General features: G+C 45.2%; 1 protein-coding gene across 5 annotated transcripts in view; it reads right to left on the bottom strand.

Annotated features, from left to right (window-relative positions):
- The window catches only part of STARD8 (StAR related lipid transfer domain containing 8), a 564,964-nt gene that overhangs the window by 38,248 nt on the left and 502,439 nt on the right, over positions 1-24,277 (bottom strand). For all 5 annotated transcript variants that reach the window (XM_075323984.1, XM_075323983.1, XM_075323985.1 and 2 more), the window contains 3 exons: positions 19,785-19,899; positions 17,892-18,113; positions 16,701-16,918 (listed from right to left, as the gene is read on the bottom strand). In XM_075323984.1, the coding sequence (XP_075180099.1) occupies positions 16,701-16,918; positions 17,892-18,113; positions 19,785-19,899 (555 nt within the window). The remainder of the gene's footprint in view (positions 1-16,700; positions 16,919-17,891; positions 18,114-19,784; positions 19,900-24,277) is intronic.

The raw sequence follows: 24,277 nt of genomic DNA, 5'->3' as shown, positions 1-24,277 counted from the left end.
CTAAATAAAGTGGCATCATCCAGATTCGAACCGACTACGGAGTTAGCCCCCCTGTCCTTGAGCACCATTTTAATTGCCAGTTACAAGAAGGATCTATTAAGGCACTTTTTGATGGGAGCAAGGAGCCTAATCCCCTGATATTGGAGGCAAACGATAGCACCCTCAAGGGTGGAGTTGGTGGCGGAGATAAATCGGATCCTCCGGATCGAGGAGTTGGTTGGCCAGGTGACGGATTCGGAAGAGAGGGTGACGAGGCTGTGGTCGCTGTGGGTTATGTATATATCGGGAGACACCTGACCTGATATCCTGGCTACAAGCCTTAGATTAGAGGCATACAATTTACTTGAAATTCCATCCCACACATCAAACAGTGTTGGGAACTGAGTAAGACCCAAACTGGGTATCTACTTGACCTTACCTCCTTTTCTTCTTTCCTTCCTTCTCCTCCTATATCCACTTCTTCCAGCTTCCCTCACATGTTTATACTGCGCAACGCATATACTACCAGTTAAGAATGTTGTATTAAGGCTTTATTTTTCCTCTTTTTATGAACTTCCTAAATGAGGCAGAATATACTTTGATTGGTCATCTAGTCACTAGGCACTTCTTGAGTGGCATTCCAAAGTGATGTGATCTGATGAATGTCGTTAAATTAACTTTACCTATGTAATCAAAGATACTGTATAAACAGAATTATTTTAAATGAAAGAGGTAAGAGTCACGGTGCACCACCTACTCCGCGTGTTACTACACGTTCAGCTACTTGAGCCCTGCTGAGCCATGGAGGGGATCATGGTGCAGACTTGCGGTGAAGACCAAGATAAATCCAAAGGAGAAAAAGTCGCACTCCAGATGATCACCATATTACTCCGTCTTTATTGCAGGGGAAACATGAGGGTACAAGCGGTGGGGAGGGTGAGACAAGCCATACAACGTCGGACGACGGCGTGTCGTTTCGCTAGAACTTAGCTTCCACGGGTCCAGTGCAGGCATTTTCTAAGAGAAATACTTCATGTTCTAGAGCAATTTTAAGTGTGTCAACACTTTCGGCCATGAATATATATGTACATATTATCCTATTTGCTTATTGAACATCTTCCAGTCATCACTCACTGTCCCCAGCGAGGTCTCACAGCACAAATGTATTTGGATTGTAAGAAAGCAGGAGTACCTGGAGGAAACTCATTCATACATGGTGAGATTATACCAACAAGATATGATCCTTGGTCGGATATGAATACAGGACTCCAGTGCTGCAAAGAAACAGCCCAAACTATGGAGGCACTGTGCAGCAGTAAGTTTATCAGTTATGGCTAGCATTTCTTCTGTTCAGATCAGGAAGAAAAAAGTGGCATGTGCACCTGAACAAGTGAGGACAGCTGCCAGACTAGTATTAGCTTGATAAAGAAATAGAAATGCGGCACTCCGTTAAATGAACTGGTGCTTGGATAGGGTCCCACCCCTTATTCAAAAATGTCAAAAAATCCAGCACTGAAATTTTTTTCAATCAAAGTCACTTGTTTTATTTTTTTTTATCAAGCAATTTGTGTCAATTCAATCAATGACGTTTCGGTCAACCGACCTTCATCAAATTGCACTATAACAGAAAAAATACAAAAAAGTCTTTAAATAGACATATAATGACATGATAAATCGAAATGTACAGAAAGAAAAGCAGATTTTTTCATATAATGGCAATGGTTAATTCACCACAAACTAATATGACAAACAATGTGTCAAAATGGAGTCAAAAAGAGAAGAACAAAAGAGATCCATCAGGTGAGTAACTTCACTAACAGATAAAATATCGATCATCCTATGGATAAAAAGAAACAATGAATAATTAACTACTAAAAGTAGTAAAAAAGACTAAATGCAGTGCCATACTAATTTGCTGAAAGACTACATGTCTAAAAAACATAGTCCCCTTTATAAATCAGAACACACTGTGAACTGGATGCACAAAACAACAGAGTAACTCACCAAAAGGCTCTGCTAAGATATCAAAGGATTCCTGGGAAAGAGGAGAAAGCTGCCCGTCCGGGTTTGCGATGTGTGTGTTCCGTCAGCCTAGCAGCAGGGTTTAAATAGACCACCTAATCAGGGTATGAGTCATAACGGAACGTCACTTCTGGTCCACAGCACGGAAGCGATGAACCTGGTTGGCAATATGAGAAGTAAGCTGGATGGCAAACTCGCACATGCGCAAAGCAAACAATGCCGCTAAATCCTAACAGGTTTAAATAAACCGTCTAATCAGGGTATGAGTGATAGCAGAACGTCACTTCCGGTTCGCAGAACGGAAGCGATGAACCTGGTTGGCAATATGTGAAGAAGGCTGAATGGCAAACTCGCGCATGCGCAAAGTAAACAATAGCGCTAGAACCTAACGGAACGTAACTGCCGTTCAGCTGAGCGGAAGTGACGATCTTGGATGGCAAATGAACATAAATGAACTGATTGGCAAGTAGACGCAAACACAGCAATTTCTTAAGGGCAAATAAGCTAGGTATCTAACAGAACTCCCTAAATTACATTAAATTACTAGAGTCACTATTAGAAATAATGTATCCAGACGGAAACATCACTACCCGTTATAACAGGACGTGATCTTCCTGTATGGAAAAAGGGACATACAGTATGAAAAAAATAGTTGATTTGTCAATAATTATGGGAGCTAATGATACTTCTAATTTGATACAAATATTAAAATGCATACATTGTGCATCCAGATTACGATAGAATCCAATATATTTAAGTTAAATAATAACCCTATATATAGGATCAAGTAGAAAATCAGAAAAAATATGGAAAAAAATGGAAAGAAAGCAATGGAAAGAAAGAAAATTTTTTTAGATAAGAGAAGGGCTCAGGGAATGGTGACATAAGGGTTCATGGCAGAAAGCAGAGAAGAGATAATAGAGAATACCTAGAAGGACCGACCAACAGGAATCTACAGTGCCTACAAGTAGTATTCAACCCCCTGCAGATTTAGCAGGTTTGATAAGATGCAAATAAGTTAGAGCCTGCAAACTTCAAACAAGAGCAGGATTTATTAACAGATGCATAAATCTTACAAACCAACAAGTTATGTTGCTCAGTTAAATTTTAATAAATGTTCAACATAAAAGTGTGGGTCAATTATTATTCAACCCCTAGGTTTAATATTTTGTGGAATAACCCTTGTTTGCAATTACAGCTAATAATCGTCTTTTATAAGACCTGATCAGGCCGGCACAGGTCTCTGGAGTTATCTTGGCCCACTCCTCCATGCAGATCTTCTCCAAGTTATCTAGGTTCTTTGGGTGTCTCATGTGGACTTTAATCTTGAGCTCCTTCCACAAGTTTTCAATAGGGTTAAGGTCAGGAGACTGACTAGGCCACTGCAATACCTTGATTTTTTCCCTCTTGAACCAGGCCTTGGTTTTCTTGGCTGTGTGCTTTGGGTCGTTGTCTTGTTGGAAGATGAAATGACGACCCATCTTAAGATCCTTGATGGAGGAGCGGAGGTTCTTGGCCAAAATCTCCAGGTAGGCCGTGCTATCCATCTTCCCATGGATGCGGACCAGATGGCCAGGCCCCTTGGCTGAGAAACAGCCCCACAGCATGATGCTGCCACCACCATGCTTGACTGTAGGGATGGTATTCTTGGGGTCGTATGCAGTGCCATCCAGTCTCCAAACGTCACGTGTGTGGTTGGCACCAAAGATCTCGATATTGGTCTCATCAGACCAGAGAACCTTGAACCAATCTGTCTCAGAGTCCTCCAAGTGATCATGAGCAAACTGTAGACGAGCCTTGACATGACGCTTTGAAAGTAAAGGTACCTTACGGGCTCATCTGGAACGGAGACCATTGCGGTGTAGTACGTTACTTATGGTATTGACTGAAACCAATGTCCCCACTGCCATGAGATCTTCCCGGAGCTCCTTCCTTGTTGTCCTTGGGTTAGCCTTGACTCTTCGGACAAGCCTGGCCTCGGCACGGGTGGAAACTTTCAAAGGCTGTCCAGGCCTTGGAAGGCTAACAGTAGTTCCATAAGCCTTCCACTTCCGGATGATGCTCCCAACAGTAGAGACAGGTAGGCCCAACTCCTTGGAAAGGGTTTTGTACCCCTTGCCAGCCTTGTGACCCTCCACGATCTTGTCTCTGATGGCCTTGGAATGCTCCTTTGTCTTTCCCATGTTGACCAAGTATGAGTGCTGCTCACAAGTTTGGGGAGGGTCTTAATTAGTCAGAAAAGGCTGGAAAAAGAGATATTTAATCCAAACATGTGAAGCTCATTGTTCTTTATGCCTGAAATACTTCTTAATACTTTAGGGGAACCAAAACAGAATTCTTGTGGTTTGAGGGGTTGAATAATAAATGACCCTCTGAATAAACTTTTCACAATTTAAAAAAAAAAAAAAAAAAAAAAAAAAGAAATAACATTCTTTTTGGCTGCAGGGCATTTCACACTTCCAGGCTGATCTACAGTCCAAATGTCACAATGCCAAGTTAATTCCGAATGTGTAAACCTGCTAAATCTGCAGGGGGTTGAATTCTACTTGTAGGCACTGTATATATACTATTGCCTTATTCTGTCTGTCTGTCTGTCTTGCTCCAAAATTCTGTCGTTACCGTGACAAGCGTCTCATTGGCTGCTCGCCTTGCCTCAGCTCTGCCCCCCCGCACGGATTGGCCGCTCGCCCAGGCTCCGCCCCACACACGGATTGGCCTCTCGCCCCGGCCCCCTGCACCCATTGGCAACTCGGCCACGCCCCGCCCCCTCACGCATTGCACGCTCGCTCTGGCCCCGCCCCCCGCATGCATTCCCCGAATCGACACGGAGCCTCGACTCCCAGGTGAGTGCTGTACCCCCGGGAGCCCACACCAGCGTATGCTGGCAACCCAGCCGACACATACCCTCGCATTGCTGGGGTTGCCGGCGTACGCTGGTGTGGGCACCCAAGCGTGCGGGGGGCGGGGTACACTGGTAACCATGGTACACATCGGGTAATATTGTGTAGCATGGTTACCAGTGTATGTTGGCTCCCTGCCCATTCAGATTGTTGGTCTCCCGCTGTCACACGCTGATGCGTGCTGCACAGCGGGAGACCAACAAGTGACCCAGCACTGTCTCTTTGAATACTTACCTGATGTGTACCATGCTTACTAGCATACCCCGACTCCCGGCACACGTACGCTGACAACAATGATACACATCAGGTAACTATGGAAATCGCTTTGCAAAGTTGCCCCCTCGGTCACGCCCCACGCTCGGCCACGCCCCCGGTCGGCCATGCCCCCCGCTCGGCCCCCCTCGGCCATGCCCCCACACTCTGCAACACCCGCCCACACTCTGCCCCCCTCGGCCATGCCCCCAGACGCTCGGCCACGCCTCCCCGCTCGACCACGTCTGCCCCGCTCGGCCACGCCCCCCAGACACATTGGGCACCTATGCACCTCCCCCCAGGACTACTCCACCTATCAGACACCTCTCCTCCAGGACTACTCCTCCTATTATACTCCCCTTCCCCAGGACTAGTACTCCTATTATCCTCCTCTCTCCCCAAGGACTACTACTCCTATTATCCTCCTCACCTCCAGGACTACGCCTCCTATTATACTCCTCACCCCCAGGACTACTCCTCCTATTATCCTCCTCTCCCCCCAGGACGACTACTCCTATTATCCTCCTCTCCCCCCAGGACTATTCCTCCTATTATCCTGCTCTCCCCCCAGGACTACTCCTCCTATTAACCTCCTTTCTCCCCAGGACTACTCCTCCTATTATCTTGCTCTCCCCACAGGACTACTCCTCTTATACTCCTCTCCCCCCAGGACTATTCCTCCTATTTTCCTGCTCTCCCCCCAGGACTACTCCTCCTATTATCCTCCTTTCTCCCCAGGACTACTCCTCATATTATCTTGCTCTCCCCACAGGACTACTCCTCCTATTATTATTCTCTCCCCCTAGGAATACTCCTCCTATTAGACTCCTCTCCCCCCAGGACTACTCCACCTATTATCCTCCTGTCCCCCCAGGACTACTACTCCTATTATCCTCCTCTCCCCCCAGGACTACTCCTCCTATTATTCTTCTCCCCCCCCAGGACTACTCCTCCCATTATCCTCCTCTCCCCCCAGGACTACTCCTCCTATTATACTCCTCACCTCCAGGACTACTCCCCCTATTATCCTCCTCTCCCCCCAGAACTATTCCTCCTATTATCCTGCTCTCCCCCCAGGACTACTCCTCCTATTATACTCCTCTCCTCCAGGACTACTCCCCCTATTATCCTCCTCTCCCCCCAGAACTATTCCTCCTATTATCCTGCTCTCCCCCCAGGACTACTCCTCCTATTATACTCCTCTCCCCCCAGGACTACTTCTATTATACTCCTCTCACCCCAGGACTACTCCTCCTATTATCCTGCTCTCCCCACAGGACTACTCCTCCTATTATCCTCCTCTTCCCCCAGGACTACTCCTCCTATTATTCTCCCCCCCAGGACTCCTCCTCCTATTATCCTGCTCTCCCCACAGGACTACTCCTCCTATTATCCTCCTCTTCCCCCAGGACTACTCCTCCTATTATTCTCCCCCCCCAGGACTACTACTCCTATTAGACTCCTCTCCCCCCAGGACTCCTCCTCCTATTATCCAGCTCTCCCACAGGACTACTCCTCCTATTATACTCCTTTCCCCCAGGACTACTCCCCCTATTATACTCCTCTCCCCCAAGGACTACTCCTCCTATTATCCTCCTCTACCCCCAGGACTACTCCTCCTATTATCCTCCTCTCCCCCAGGACTATTCCTCCTATTATCCTCCTCTCCCCATATAACTATTCCTCCTATTATCCTCCTCTCCCCCCAGAACTATTCCTACTATTATACTCCTCTCTCTCCAGGACTATTCCTCCAACACACATACACACTGCACAAAACATACCTCCCCCCAAAACACACACACACCCACACAAACCACGCAGCACACAGCACCACACACACACAATGCTGCAGACACACAGCGCTCCACAAACACCACAACACACACAACGCAACACAGCACCACACACAAAGCACCACACACAACGCTGCAGACACACAGCGCTCTACAAACAACGCAACACACAAACAACACTGCCCTCACATACCCCCACCCAGACAACACCCAGAACATTTACAGCGCCCTACACAAACACTTGGCAACTACAGACAACATCTCTATATATATATATATTATATATATATATATATATATATATATATATATATAAACAAAAATCATACAGTAACTACGCAATAAATTCTAGAATACCCGATGCGTTAGAATCGGGCCACCTTCTAGTAACTATATAAACATATAGAAATGTGGAGTGCCGCATTTCTATATCTTTATAAAGTTATTCCTTTAGTGTGAGCACCCGAATTCTACAAATATGACAAGTGAAGCTTTTTCCTATACAGCTAATGAAACGGCAAATATTGTGAGCCGCATCACACTACAGAGTGATTTTCTTCATATTCCGGCACAGGAACTAAGAACCTGGTATTATCAAAAGGAATCCAGAAAGTTACAAAATTTGGAATTGCACTGTGCCACCATTGCTGAATATGTACGTGTTCAAAGAATTCCAAGAGGATTACAGGTTGGTGTTAGACCGACCATCTTCAGTGATAATCAAGATTTCTGTAATCGATTTGAACAGATTCTTAATAAATGTTCTTTTGATTTAATGACCTTAACCTTGGACTATTTAAACCAAGCTATTATTTCCAAACGTGAAGAGATTAATGTGATTGAACAACAATTGAGCTCAACCTCCTCTGCTGAAGATCTGGCGAAGATCAAGGATCAAATTACACGGGATTTACAAAACACATAGGATTGAAAGTCAGAGAATTAAACGAGAAAAATTATTACGGGATACTGAAGATTATAAAAATAATCGAGTGTATCGATGGCGCGATACATCCACCCGAATGATTCCAAGACGTTTTCAATACTCTTCAAGCGATAACTCAGCTTCGGAATCAGAATTTTGCTATACAAGACGACCTAAACCGCTTTTTTTAGGTCAAAGAAACTGCAGAGGCCAAAAAGGAAACCAAGGCGGGGGGGGACAATGTCGACGACTCAACTAGATCCACGATAGTAACCAGATCCCAGGTACGACGGACTCAATTGTAGTTAATACTTCCTCTAAGAATCTATCTTCCGATCAAATTAATCTTCTCCAGAAAGGTTTGTCTTTTTGTCCATCTTACAAATTTAATACTTTTCAGTTGCAAATGGACTTAAGATTCTATCGGATCTACGTATTAAGGCACATTTTTCCTCAACCCCAGTAAAAGGTTTGAGACCGTTGATCCAACCTATTTCTACCACTCCTATTAACATCAAGGAATTGGGCCTTAAAATGAAAAGCACGTTCATGCCTCCTAAGAATAACCCCCCAGTAGAGACATTCATAGGCTTATTAGAGAATGATATTGCCTCATTTTGTAAAGATCTGTCTAATAAACCATTACACTGTCCCTCAAACTTCTCCAATAAGGATAAAATAGCTTTGACATCCCTTATGGAAGATAAGGAGATTATTATAAAACATGCCGATAAGGGCGGCGCCCTGGTGGTCATGGACAAATCCATGTATTTACAGGAAATACGAAGACAGTTGGTGGATGGTGATGTTTATGGAGTGTTATCGCATAATCCTACTAACAGGATACGGGAGAGGATTAGATCTGTGTCCAGCCATTATCTACAGAAGGGGGTCATTGATCAGAAAACTTTTGATTTTTTTTACAAAAACAGAATCCCATCACTCCTGTTTTTTATGTACTCCCCAAAATTCATAAAATGCTTGTAAATCCCCCTGGTAGACCGATAGCGGCTGGCACAGATTCTATCCTGTCTCCTTTAGCTATTATACTTGAGAGGATTATCACTCCTCTAACTAAACATGTATCTTCTTTCCTTCTGGATACAGGTCATTTTTTGGAGGTGATTAGAGACTAAAGCGGGCTTTACACGCTACGACATCGCTAATGCGGAGTCGTTGGGGTCACGGAATTTGTGACGCACATCCGGCCGCATTAGCGATGCCGTTGCGTGTGACATCGATTAGCGATTTTGCATCGTTGCAAAACAGTGAAAAATCGCTAATCGGCGACACGGGGGTCCATTCCCAATTATCGTTACTTCAGCAGTAACGAGGTTGTTCCTCGTTCCTGCGGCATCACACATCGCTGCGTGTGACGCCGCAGGAGCGAGGAACGTCTCCCTACCTGCCTCCCGGCCGCTATGCGGAAGGAAGGAGGTGGGCGGGATGTTACGTCCCGCTCATCTCCGCCCCTCCGCTGCGATTGGGCGGCGGTTCAGTGACGTCGCTATGACGCCGCACGGACCGCCCCCTTAGAAAGGAGGCGGTTCGCCGGTCACAGCGACGTCGCCGGACAGGTGAGTATGTGTGACGGCTCTGGGCGATGTTGTGCGGCACGGGCAGCGATATGCCCGTGTCGCGCAACAGATGGGGGCGGGTACGCACACTAGCGATATCGGGACCGATATCGCAGTGTGTAAAGTAGCCTTTAGATACCATTCCATCCAGTGCTTTTCTTGTGACTTGGGATGTAACAAGTTTATTTACTTCCACAGTACATTATAAGGGTATGACAGGGGTGCATGACCTATTGTCACAGCATAATTTCCCTACTGAAGTACGCAATTGTTGTTTGGACTTGTTGCAGATCGTATTAACTGAAAATTTTTTCTTGTTCCAGGACACTTTCTACATACAAAAACAGGGTACTGCAATGGGGTCCAACGTGCCCCCCCCTCCCCATGCAAACACGTACATGTCTCAATTTGAAGATAAATTTATATACACACACATAAGGGATATCAAGAACATTGTATTTGTTGGAAAAGATTTAGACAATGTTTTTTGCATATGGGGGGCCCACTGGACTCCATCATGGAATTCCATCTATTAATAGCATCTGGCCCGAACTCCAATTTGTTATTCATTATCATTTACACCAGATTAATTTTTTGGATGTTTCAATTATCAAATTGGATGATGGCCATCTACAAACTGATCTGTATACAAAGTCCACGGACAGAAACAATTTACTTTTATATGACAGCTGTCATCCCAAAGCCACAAGGAACTCTAACCCCAAGTCACAGCTTCTTAGAGTACATAGGATTGTCAACCAACAGGAGACTAAGAAAACTAGACTACAGGAAATGAAAGCTAAGTTTCTGGTCAGGGGTTATCCAAATGAGGTTTTGAATAGTGCCAGTACCACTACCGTTTCATCTATTATAAAGACTAAAGATAAATGTTTAGCTTTTGTTAATACCTACCATCCCTTGTCTTACAAAATTCATAAGTTCATCAGAAGACATTGGAACATTTTACGTAAAGGGTATCCGGAGGTGGAAGAATTTAAATCTTCCTTTCTTCCTTGTTTTCGACGTCCCTCCAACTTGGGCAATAAATTTGTTAGGGCCCACATTGGCACAAGTTTGACCGGACCTATTCAAACTCATTTGCTTACCCAGAGACGAGGTACTTTCCATGCCTGAACTGCCCGCAATGTAGTAACGTGTTAAAGGTGATAAAGTTCTACATCCCTTCAGTGGTCGGGATTATCCCATTAGAGGCTTCTTTACTTGCGAAACATCCTTTGTGGTGTATGTTATTAAATGCCCATGTGGCCTATTATATGTAGGCGAAACAACTCAGTCGGTTAAGGAACGTATATCACAGCACAAATCTACCATCAGGTGTGAGAGGTTGACGTTACCACTTCCCTTTCATTTCCACAAGCAGGGCCACAGTGTTTGTCAATTACGATTCCAGGTCTTGGAACAGATCTTACCACATAGAAGAGGGGGCGATAGGATTAAAATTCTAAAACAAAGGGAAGCTTACTGGATCTTTACGCTTCAAACTCTGGAACCAAAGGGTCTTAATCGTGATTTCGATACTTCTAATTTTCTATAATGTATCTATGCTTATTAGTCTATCATTTTCTGTTACAGAGGAATTGACTACTGATCAGAGGATGGTCGGTCCTTCTAGGTATTCTCTATTATCTCTTCTCTGCTTTCTTCCATGAACCCTTATGTACACCATTCCCTGAATCCTTCTCTTATCTAAAAAATTTGTTTTCTTTCTTTCCATTGCTTTTCCATTTTTTTCCAATGGTTATTCTGATTTTCTATTTGATCCTATATATAGGGTTATTATTTAACTTAAATATATTGGATTCTATTGTGATTTGGATGCACAATGTATGCATTTTATTATATTTGTATCTAATTAGAAGTATCATTAGCTTCCATAATTATTGACATATCATTAACTATTTTTTTCATATACTGTATGTCCCTTTTTCCATACAGGAACATCACTTCCTTTTATTATAACGGGTAGTGATGTTTCCGTCTGGATACATTATTTCTAATAGTGACTAATAATTCAATGTAATTTAGGGAGTTCTGTTAGATACCTAGGTTATTTGCCCTTAAATTGCATTTCTGTGTTTGCGTCTACTTGCCAATCAGCTCATTTATGTTCATTTGCCTTCTAAGATCATCACTTCCGCTCAGCTGAACGGAAGTTACGTTCCGTTATGTTCTAGCAAGATTGTTTGCTTTGCGCATGCGCGAGTTTGCCATTCAGCCTTCTTTACATATTGCCAACCAGGTTCATCGCTTCCATTCTGCGGACCGGAAGTGACGTTCCACTATCACTCATACCCTGATTAGACGGTTTATTTAAACCTGTTAGGATTTAGCACCATTGTTTGCTTTGCGCATGTGCGAGTTTGCCATTCAGCTTACTTCTCATATTGCCAACCAGATTCATCGCTTCCGTCCTGCGGACCGGAAGTGACGTTCCGCTATGACTCATACTCCGATGAGGCGGTCTATTTAAACCTGTCAGGAATTAGCGCTATTGTTTGGGAACTGCCCCGCGGCCTCGGCTGCGACCGCCGAGCCGCTCGGATTCGGGCTCGCGTGTGTCGGTGGCTCGAGCGCCTCCGGACCCGGGGGTCACGTCGCTCTGGAAGGGTGTAGTGGCGTAGTGGCGGTGCACGCAGGGGTTGTGGGGTGGTTGTTTTGGGAAAGTTCGTGATGCCACCCACGGGTTGTGATGATGGTGGAGACCACCGCTGTGGTAAAGGTACGGGGAATCCCTGGAGCGGTTTAGGGGCGCAGCTAGGTGTTGACCCCTCCATGGGTAGGGGATGTTGGTCCCAGGGCCCGGTAGTGTAGGCCGGGGTGCAGGGGCAGTGTTGCGGTGCAGCACGGTGCGTTGCCTGATGGCACTGGTGTACTCACGATTAAACCACACAGAGTCACTGGTAAACCTAACGGTGTGACGAACGGGGCCCGCAGCCGGCTGCAGTTTCTCCAGATCGGTTGGTAATGTCCGCCTTTCTCCTGCACCTTTATGTGATCTTGGCTACCGTGCCTGGGCACTTGTAGCCCGCTCCCCAGCGTGTATGTGTCGTAGGAGCCAGTTTGCCTGCAGACGCTGGCCCTTGGATCTCTGGCCTCTGGCGGTGGCTACTATCCGGACGGGTTGGGCTGTTGCCTTCAATCGGGACTTAGGTGGGAATGAACCCCTGAGGTCCAGACCGCAATCAGTTGATTTGACTATGGTGGTGGCTTATAGCCTAGTTCGGGGTCTGAGTACCCTGCCTGGTGCTCCGGTATCCAGTTAGCTCCCCGGTTCGGTTCCGGCGGGCCACTACCCTGTCCGGTCCCTTACGGTTCCGCTGGTCGTATTCCCGGTCTCCTGCAGGTGGCCACTACCGTCTGCCTGCCTGACTGATCTGGGGTCCTAGGCTCCAACCCATGCCCCAAGAAGAACTCACTCCTCTCTCCTTGCTCCCAAAACTCTCTTTCCAACTCCTTGTGTTTTCCTGCCTCAGGCCAGCAGACTCCTCGGAGGGCATGTCTTTCCACCTGACTCCGCCCACCTGGTGTGCCTGTCTGACTGAGGGAGGCAACCGGGTCTTTTGGTTGACTGATGGTACCTTACTGGGGTGGGGGTGTATGTGGTGAGTGTAATGACCTGTGACCCCTGGGGTGTCCAGGGCGTCACATTCTCTCTTGGTTTAATGCAGACCGTCCATCACCGGTTTTAATTTTTCTGAAAAGATATAAACAGGTGAAAACATTCAAAAGCATTTTTCATTTCTTCCCTTACGGGAGGCACATCACTTGAACCGTTACCAACGGGAACATTTTTATTTATAACGGGGTACGGGTTTATGTCCTTCCATTTCCCACCCAAGCAACCTAGACCTTGATGCTGCCCCTAAGAAATGGGCAGCACCCCTTTTCCCCAGTCCGGAAACAGGAACCTAGCCAGGCTACCCAAGCAGGAACGGGTACGGTGTTTCGCACCCGGCAGTCATTCAGAGGCCCCACGTCCAAGGGGACCCCTGACCCGGAGGATGGTCACCGGTTCTGATGGTGACCGGACTCCAGCCTGCTCTGCTGTGGGTCCCTCCTCCAACCAGCCTCTCCGGAGACTGGCAGTTGCGGGAAGGGCAATTGGGGCAATATTTACAAGCCCAATAGTTATTGGCTGGCTTGCGAGTTCTCAGCCTTGTCTTTAGGGAAAAGGGGACAACATCAGTCCCAACCGGGACGGGCACTTCAGCAGCCAACAGGCTACCATAAAATAAACTGTTGGTCCCAACGGGGACTTTCATTTTTTGCAACAGGGGTCCGATGCCTTAATTTTCATAGTGAGAGGGTGGCAGGGAGGCTCGGACGTGCAGCTGGGTGCCCATATACGCCCTCCTCACGCTCATGGCCCGCACGGGCACCCAGGACTCGCGAGCCTCACTGCAAGCGAGTTTCATCTTTATTATAGCTGGGGCCAACACCTCCTCGGCGGCAAGCGGGTCACCATCAGCTGTCACACGGGGGGGTCGCCACCGGCACCTCCGGGTCGGCCGCTTCCTCATCTTCCACTGGTGCTGCCATGCCCTCCTCTGGGCCAATGGTCCCAGGGGCACCTGAATCCTCTCGGGCCAGGACCGCGGCCTCCGCTGCCGGTGAAGATGTCAGCGGGCCGGGCGGGGGAGCAGCGGCGGCCGGTGCGGGCACTGGAGGAGACCGTATAGGGGCTGGGGGCAGACCGGGTCCCTCAACCGCAGTGGCCGGTCACTCAGAGACATAAGGGCGTGGGTCACCTACCCGCTCCGCAAGAATGACCTCCCCTTCGTACAACCGTGCGACCGTAACAAGCTCCTCCACCTCGGCCGTCCATTGTGCCATCAGGCGGCGCATTTCAGTTTGGCTGTGGCGACACAGCCGCATTGTCTGGACCTCCAGCCACGCTGATGTTCCGGGCGCGGGTTTCAGGGCTTCGGGCTGCTCGGACGGGTTAGACATAGCGCTGCACCTTCGGGGTCCAGGAACAAGACGGATGCAGAGTCCTGGCGTCCCTGCTTCTTATCCCCGAGGTCACATGAGGCCAGCTTCTCGCCCGCCCCCCCCCTTGGTTTTTCTACAGCACTTCTCTTTTGGGGGCGGGGCTTCACTTTCGCGCCTTCACTGCTCGGGGAAGACGACTCAAGCGGGAAACCTTCGCACCCAAGATGGCGGATCTTCAGATTTTTCAGCGGGACGCCGCTGACGGGAACCACAAGGCGCACTTCTACTAGTGAGAAGATTGGTTCTATCCTGTTTGTGACGCCAGAAGAGTCAATGTGTACCACCCCGCGGCCTCGGCTGCGACCGCCGAGCCGCTCGGATCCGGGCTCGCGTGTGTCAGTGGCTCGAGCGCCTCCGGACCCGGGGGTCACGTTGCTCTGGAAGGGTGTAGTGGCGGTGCACGCAGGGGTTGTGGGGTGGTTGTTTTGGGAAAGTTCGTGACGCCACCCATGGGTTGTCATGATGGTGGTGGACCCCACCATTGCGGTAAAGATACGGGGAATCCCGGGAGCGGTGTAGGGGCGCAGCTAGGTGTTGACCCCTCAGTGGGTAGGGGATGTTGGTCCCGGGGCCCGGTAGTGAAAGCCGAGGTGCAGGGGCAGTGTTGCGGTGCAGCGCAGTGTGGTGCCTGATGGCACTGGTGTACTCACGATTAAACCACACAGAGTCACTGGTAAACCTAACGGGGTGACGAACAGGGCCCGCAGCCGGCTGCAGTTTCTCCAGATCGGTTGGTAATGTCCGCCTTTCTCCTGCACCTTTATGTGATCTTGGCTACCGTGCCTGGGCACTGGTAGCCCGCTCCCGCTGTGTATGTGTCGTAGGAGTCCGTTTGCCCACAGACGCTGGCCCTTGGATCTCTGGCCTCTGGCGGTGGCTACTATCCGGACAGGTTGGGCTGTTGCCTTCAATCGGGACTTAGGTGGGAATGAACCCCTGAGGTCCAGACCGCAATCAGTTGATTTGACTATGGTGTTGGCTTATAGCCTAGTCGGAGTCTGAGTACCCTGCCTGGTGCTCCGGTATCCGGTTAGCTCCCCGGTTCAGTTCCGGCGGGCAACTACCCTGTCCTGGTCCCTTATGGTTCCGCTGGTCGTATTCCCGGTCTCCTGCAGGCGGCCACTACCATCTGCCTGCCTGACTGATCTGGGGTCCTAGGCTCCAACCCAGGCCCCAAGCAGAACTCACTCCTCTCTTCTTGCTTCCAAAACTCTCTCTCTCCAACTCCTTGTGTTTTTCTGCCTCAGGCCAGCAGACTCCTCGGAGGGCGTGTCTTTTCGCCTGACTCCGCCCACCTGGTGTGCCTGCCTGACTCTGAGGGAGGCAATCAGGTCTTTTGGTTGACTGATGGTACCTTACTGGGGTGGGGGTGTATGTGGTGAGTGTAATGACCTGTGACCCCTGGGGTGTCCAGGGCATCACATTTGCTTTGCGCATGCTCGAGTTTGCCATTCAGCTTGCTTCACATATTGCCAACCAGGTTCATCGCTTCTGTGCTGTGGACCGGAAGTGACGTTCCATTATGACTCATACCCTGATTAGGTGGTCTATTTAAACCCTGCTGCTAGGCTGACAGAACACACACATCGCAAACCCGGACGGGCAGCTTTCTCCTCTTTCCCAAGAATTCTTTGATATCTTACTAAAGCCTTTTGGTGAGTGTTACTCTGTTTTGTGCATCTAGTTCACAGTGTGTTCTGATTTATAAAGGGGACTATGTTTTTTAGACATGTAGCCTTTCAGCAAATTAGTATGGCACTGCATTTAGTCTTTTTTACTACTTTTAGTAGTTAATTATTCATTGTTTCTTTTTATCCATAGGATGATCGATATTATATCTGTTAGTGAAGTTACTCACCTGATAGATCTCTTTTGTTCTTCTCTTTTTGACTCCATTTTGACACATTGTTTGTCATTTTAGTTTGTGGTGAATTAACCATTGCCGCCCATTATATGAAAAAATCTGCTTTTCTTTCTGTACATTTTAATTTATCATGTCATTTTATGTCTATTTAAAGACTTTTTTGTATTTTTTCTGTTATAGTGCAATTTGATGAAGGTCGGTTGACCGAAACGTCATTGATTGAATTGATACAAATTGCTTGATAAAATAAAATAAAACAAGTGACTGTTTGAAAACATTTTCTGAGTGCTGGATTTTTTGATATTTTAGTATTAGCTTGAGAGATTATAGGGATTGAGGACAACAATTCAAAAACTTCCATGTAGGACATACCGTAGTATTAAGAACTGTCGTCGTGGATGCGGTGCCATGCTGTCTGTCACATAATGGAAAAGATCTGTGTTCTGATCCAAGGACTCTACTACTCTTCCTTGTAGGAGATCATCATCCCATAGATGACGCTCCCGTAAAACACGATGAAGTAGTGAGCTTGGGGGAGCCTCCACTTCTGCTGAAACTTTCCATAGACGCAAGGGACTTCCATCACCAACCTACCAATAAATGTGAAAGCTTATTACAATTTTTAAATAACACCTTGGTCTCCTTCCTCCGTTATACCACGTTGTCGCATAATCTGTCATTAGAGCTTTGCGTAAACTGCTGTTTTAAGGGACATGTGAAATTAGATATTACTGTGACACGGGGCAGCATAAAAACAACTAAAAACTGATACTACATTGGGTAAATAAAAAAAACAAACAAAAAAACAAGTAACATTTGTGACAATCACTGTCCATGTGGCCTATAAGAGAATACAAGGAAGACCCCTGCTTTTGTCCCATTCTATTACCCAGAATGAAGAGCCACTTTGGCAGATTCCAGTAGTCTATGCATATAAACAGACAGAGATTAATCTTAGCAAAAGTATTGTTGACCTACCTACAGGATAGATCAATAATCGCAGATTTCTGGGGTCCAACACACAGTACCCCATGGATGTTTTTACTCCGGTCTCAGCACAGCTCCATTCAAAGTGCAGAGGCCGCTGTCAGGTTCTGCAGTACGGCTCCTACTCTTTTAGATAGAAACTGTGCTGCATTAGCTGTCACTGACTGGCAGTAGCCAATACTCTTTGAATGGAGCTCCACCTGTGTGCTTTTAATGATCCTATCCTGTACATAGATTAGATAGGTCATCAATACCCATGCCCATATAACCCTTTAATGGCCATCAAGTATTGTTGCACCTTATCTCTCTGTCACAGTTTACTAGCAAAATCAGTCCTTCAACAGAAAGGAGTTTGCATAATTCTATCCCATTAAGATGACTGGGAATGATTTCTAAAAACAGAAGCTTTTACAACTAATCCGCTATGTGCAAACATTCCACTTTTGTTTTCATGGCTCCCTGATAATTTTTTAGCTGTGTGCTTTTGTTCTTATTAGCTAGTGGATGATTAGGCATACAATTATATAAATATCACAGTAGTACCACGTTCCAACGATAGTCCACAGAAGAGCTCACCTTCTTACATGACAGCTCAGTGTTCACTGGACCAGACATGCTTATCCAGCCTTTAAAACGCTCCGCGGATTCATGGAGAAGAGCTTGTATGCTGCTGTCCAAGACTGAAGAGAAATCTCTGCTCTCACCCGCTGAACCTACACAGAGATCTTCCAGTGACAGAGAATTGGTATCAGCAGCTAAATAGGAATTTCGGGACTGAAGCATCATATCATGGGGGATCTGCAGAACACAACAGAATATACCAATATTGTGACACTTGTAGTTCATGATAACCTTATACATAATGTACAGTTTGTGGTAATCTGCATGTATATTTTACTATACAACACTGTTACATGTCAACTGTGGCTTTTAGTCCCTTGGCAACTGCTAAATTTATTGTGCAGCAATAATATGTTGCACACTAGATGCGGGCCAGTGGGAGCATGGGGCTATTAAATTGTGGCCTTGCAGTGTTCCTAGAGGTCTGACTTTATGGTGGTTTTCGCATTGTGTCACATGGTCTGTAGGTAGGACTGAAGTGTATCCATATAAATGTCTGAGGTTGGTACCCCATATAAATATGTGCACAGCAAGTGCATGAGAAAGATTGGGATAGCAGTGAAGGGTCAAGGAATTGGCATTCAAGAGGCTAGTGCAGCCGAGTATACATGCCTATGTGCTGCCCCCACGACAGCAGATGGGCTGCTTGGATCCGGATCCGCAGTGGCTCGAGGACTCTCCGGACCCGAGGCGGAGTCACGCGGCCATTCGAAATAAAAAGAGGGTGGTATATTTACAAGGGGCGTAGAAAATAAAGTTCGTAATGCCACCCATGGGTCGTGGTAATGTAGGATACCACCTAGCTAGCGGAGTGAGCTTGCTCTCGGGGTTCACGCTTGGGATTTTCTGGACGGTTTTGGCAAGTCCTATCCCCCTCGTTGCGCTAGTACCCCGATTTTGGAGCGGGTGGAGAACGGCTCGTGAAGACTCAGTCCTCGTCGGGTGAATTACTGGGCTGCGTAAACCTACTTCCAGGCCTAGGTTCCGCAGTCGTGTCCTGGCCTCTGCCCGGTTGTAGCACAAGGCCGTCAAACTGCCCTCCGTGGCAGTAACGTGCCCCCTGTCACTACCCCCTGTAACCGGGTTTCCAGCTCCTTCCAGGCCAGGCCAACGTCTGGCACCTGGGACGGGTACAGGAGCCCAGCTCCGCAGCGTGACCTTTCACTGTCACTGCTGCACTCAAAATGACTACTGACTGACACTTCTGGCCCTCCTTCTACCATCCCTCCATCTGGGTGGCCCTATTCCCCTCAGGTTGCCCAATAGGTGTCTGGTGGGTGTAGTGCAGAGTGTTCCTCAGGATTGGTGTATACCTGTTCTTAGCAACACCAAAGGGACAGGACCCGAAACCAAGGAGGAGCGGGTACCATACAGAAGGGCAGATTGCACGGCACCCTTGTGATGACCTGATAGGCCAGGGCGTCACACCTAAGTGAGGCAAGGTATTGTCGTGATAGCTTCAAATAGCCATATATAGCAGCATTGGAAGTTCAAGCAAGAGCAACCAACCATCCTGAACTGACCTCATGATTTGTTGTGCGGTACACAGTCCCCCAGCCACAGAGAAGTTCCCCCCACCACCACACTTTTCTATGTCCTGATGGGGTCCCAGACATCTTGGATTTGTACACCTGCTTGGCAGAATTAGTAAGGGTCTATGACAAACATAATATGAAGGCTCTCAAGTGTTTTCCAAAAGACAGCACTACATGCAAACCTGTTATCAGCCCCGAAAACAAGTATCTAGCTCTAAGAAAGTAAATGTATTCTGCATAGAGTGACAATGCAGACATATCCATTATAGAGTAGGTGATGGGCAAGTTCTATTACGTCACCAGTCTCACTCACCTGAAAGAGCTTCTTGCATTCTGTGATCATGTGAAGCAGTCCTTGAGTAGCAGCCATGTTCTCACTGAGATCCTTGTGGTCTGGTTTTCCAGAGGCTACTCTCTTCTGTATGATACTGAAGAAGACTCAAAATTAGCACTGCCAATCAATATATCACATATATATACACATATCACATATAAGTGCCAAAGATGACTTGACCATATATTCTTGGTTTACAATTCACTACACTAATATTAGATTTATTTCATAATCAGCCAGAAACTTTAGGACTGAACATATTGGTCACACAGAACACATAGTACGTACAACTAGTATAGAGCAGTATTAACTTATAGGGCTTAGAAACACATTCTGCAACATCAGCCCTTCTGCTCATAGTAAAAATAAGATTCAAGCTGGTATGAAGCGATAGGGGTAGTAACAATGTGTACGCAGTATTTCAGATACTAGATAGAGTCACTTAATAGCCACATTACAAGCCATTTTATACTGGATCATTAACCTTATTTCTATAGGGTGAACACTATCAGTAGAAGAAAAATGAGTGTCACTCACTACTGGCGCATTATTTTGTGCCTTTTAATTCCAAAGTTATATGAGACAATACAGGGTCAAGACACACAGACTTGGCTACAGCTGTTTCACTTCTAATTACGCTTCATCTGGCCCTGACATTACACCTCTACGCCCTCCTTTTTACCTCTCAAGGACATGGCAATTTTTCATTTTTTTTTTTCCTCCCCTTTTTCCAAGAGCCATAACTTTTTTTTGTTTTTCTGTTGCTATAGCCCTGTGAGGGTTTGTTTTTTGTGGGATCACATCATCCATTTTATTATGTGGAAAAGGGGAAAAAATTCAAGTGTGGCAAAACAGAAAAAAAAAAAACCCACTGCAGAATTGTGCTTTTTTCTGCTAACCACAACATTTATTATACCAAGAAAATGACAAATATGATCCAGGTCAGTTCAATTACAGAGATACCAAACATGCATAGTTTTTGTTTTATTTACACCGTGTACCGATCAGATTAATTGATTTGATATTTTGACAGATCGGGTATTTCTGAATGTGGAGATACCAAATGTCTTATTTAAATTGTTTTATTTTATTTTCAATAGGGCAAAAGGGGGATGATTTGAACTTTTAGATTTCTTATTTTTTTCTTTTTTTTTACATTTTTTTATTGATTTTATATGAGTCCCCATTGGGGACTTTATGACTGTACTATCCGATTGCTTGTCCTGATCAGAGCAATACTGCAGCATCCCTCTGATCAGGAGAAATGCTCATCTCCAGTGAGTGCCGGCGCTCTGTCGGCATTGAGAGGATGCGAGTCATGGTAGCGTCCGGTATCATCAGCTGACCTCCCACTGCCATGACAACACAATGGCACCCCGTGATTGCATCGGTTCCTTGTCGCAGCACTTTAAATCTCCCTGTGTTTGACAGCGCAACCTAAGTGGTTAACAGGAGTGCGTGGATCGGAAATCCACCTGCACCTGCGAGCTGCATAAGTCTGGTGATCAGATCAGCAGAAATGTGCAGGGAATAGAGTGGGCTAGCTGCCGGAGCCCGCAGTAACTAGAGGTAGGCATCCTTGGTCATTAAGTGGTTACTATCAGATTAATATATTTTGATAGATTGGACTTTTACAAATGCAGCTATACCAAATGAGTTAACTTTTTTCGCTTTATTTCTTAATTTTTTTAATGGGTTAAATGGGGGTAATTTGAAATGTATTTTTTTTAATCTTTTTTTTATTTTCACTGTATTTGTTAGTCCTCTTAGGGGACTTGATCCTGTGATCACTCGATTGCTTGTGCTATATACAGCAATACATTTGTATTATCCTGCTTTTGATTTGTCATAAATTTTTCTTCTGCAGCCATGTCCAGGGAGGTTGGCTACAGTCCCATGGATCCTAAATTTCTGAATAATGTGTGCAATTGAAGTCACAGGAACATCAAGCTGCTTGGAGACGGTATTATAACCTTTAACATGTTTGTCTATAATTTTCTTTCTAATCTCCTGAACAACTCTTTCCTTTGCTTCCTCTGGTCAATGTTGTGAGTAGTACACACCATGTCACCGAACAGCACAGTGAATATCTGTAGCCCTATATACAGGTCCACTGACTGATTACAAGATTGTAGACATCTGTGATAATTAGCGGACACACCTTGATTTAACATGTCCCTTCTGTCACATTTTCAGGGGTACCATCATTTCTTTCCAGGTCTGTTTCCTGAGTTTTATTTTTGTTTTTAAATTCTGTGGAAGCATGGTTGAAAAGCAATGTCTGACCTTCATTTGTTCATTTTCATAGTTTTTTTATTATAACTTTTGTCAGATTCAAGTTATTTCTGTGACCACTGTGGGTACCTACCAGGGCACTATCACTTCTATACTAGAAAGACGTCGAAACACGCATTGGGAGTATCCCTGGGGTCCCTGATAGGTACTGTCACTTCTATACTAACAGGCTATTATGGTCTTAAAACTGTACCATCACTTTAATACACAACATGGGACTGCATATAGGGAGTATCCCTGGGGTCCCTGATAGGTACTGTCACTTCTATACTAACAGGCTATTATGGTCTTAAAACTGTACCATCTCTTTAATACACACTATGGGACTGCATATAGTGTGTATATTCACCTTCATTTATAGGCCCATATGGTACTACATACTTGTTTTCTGATAAATATGGCATATGTATATGGTATCATTTTTTTCATAACTATAATTTTTATACATGGACCATTATGTATTTATCTCCCATATGGATATATTGATATGCTTTCTGTCATAGTAGCAATTGATATAGCCTGTTCTCATGGCCACTTTTTCAGCCATTACCTTGTGGATTTCTTTCAGGTTTAGGACAATATATTGAATCTTTATACACTGTAGCACCTTAGAACCACCTTTATTTTTATGTCAATTTGTATCCTGTGATTGATATTTCCCACAAGGTTAATTTGTTAGCATATGATTACCGTACTTTGATATTGTGACCATTTTCATTCGGTTTCCCCCCAGGGAATTTTTTCACCTGTATAAACTCTCTGATTGAACCCATTTTATATGATATTTTTATTAATTTTAATTCAACAGGTAACAATTAGATGAAAAAAAGGCAGACAGCCCAGACATGGCACATGAAATAAAAATCGGTATATACACATACACACGTGGTCAAAATTGTTGGTACCTCTCGTTTAATGAAAGAAAATAAAACACAATGGTCACAGAAATAACTTAAATCTGACAAACGTAATACATAAAAAAAAAATCTATGAAAATGAACAAATGAAAGTCAGACATTGCTTTTTGCTTCACAGAATTAAAATAAATAAAAAACTCATGAAATAGGCCTGGACAGAAATGATGGTACCCCTGAAAATAATGTAGCAAAAGGGATATGTTAAAATCAAGGTGTGTCCACTAATTAGCATCACAGGTGTCTACAATCTTGTAATCAGTCAGTGAGCCTTTATATCGGGTTACAGTTACTCACTGTGCTGTTTGTAGACATGGTGTTTACCACACTCAACATGGGCCAGAGGAAGCAAAGGAAAGAGTTGTCTCAGGAGATTAGAAACAAAATTATACACAAGCATGTTAAAGGTAAAAGGTTATCAGACCATCTCCAAGCAGCTTGATGTTCCTGTGACTACAGTTGCACATATTATTCAGAAATTTAAGATCCATGGGACTGTAGCCAACCTCCCTGGACATGGCTGCAGGAGGAAAATTGATGACAAATCAAAGACAGATAATACGAATGATAACAAAAGAGCCCAGAAAAACCTCTAAAGAGTTTAAAGGTGAACTTCAAGCTCAAGGAACATCAGTGTCAGATCGCACCATCCGTCGTTGTTTGACTCAAAGTTGACTTCATGGAAGACAACCAAGGAGGACACCATTGATGAAAAAAAGCCAGACTGTAATTTGCCAAACTGCATGTTGACAAGCCACAAAGCTTCTGGGAGAATGTCCTATGGACAGATGAGACAAAAATTTAACTTTTTGGTAAGTCATATCCGCTCTATGTTCATAGACAGAAAATTATTTATTTTAATATAATCAATATTAATATAATCAATATTATTTATTGATTAAATTAGTAAAAATGATTTCCATCTCAGATTTACCCATTATTCTCACCCTACAGTCATACATTTTTTGGATATATCATTAACTATTAAAAATGACAGGGTTAATATTCTGCCCTTTAGAAAAAGTACTGCCTCTAACTCTATTCTTAAAGCCTCTTCATGTCATACTCCACATACCATAAAGAATATTCCCACAGGTGAACTTATTCGTATAAAACGTAATTGTACAGAAATGGAGGATTATATTAATCAAGAAAAAATGGTGTGTGAACGTTTGTCAGATAGAGGCTATCCTGACTGGTCCTTGAATAGAGCTAAAACTATTGTGAAAGAAATGGATAGAGAAAAACTTTTATTCAATGTGG

This window comes from Anomaloglossus baeobatrachus, chromosome 9 (genome assembly GCF_048569485.1).
Source record: "Anomaloglossus baeobatrachus isolate aAnoBae1 chromosome 9, aAnoBae1.hap1, whole genome shotgun sequence".
NCBI classification, from domain to species: Eukaryota; Metazoa; Chordata; class Amphibia; order Anura; family Aromobatidae; genus Anomaloglossus; species Anomaloglossus baeobatrachus.
The sequence above is the reverse complement of the archived record's forward strand: the minus strand, read 5'-3'. Positions and strand labels throughout refer to the sequence as shown.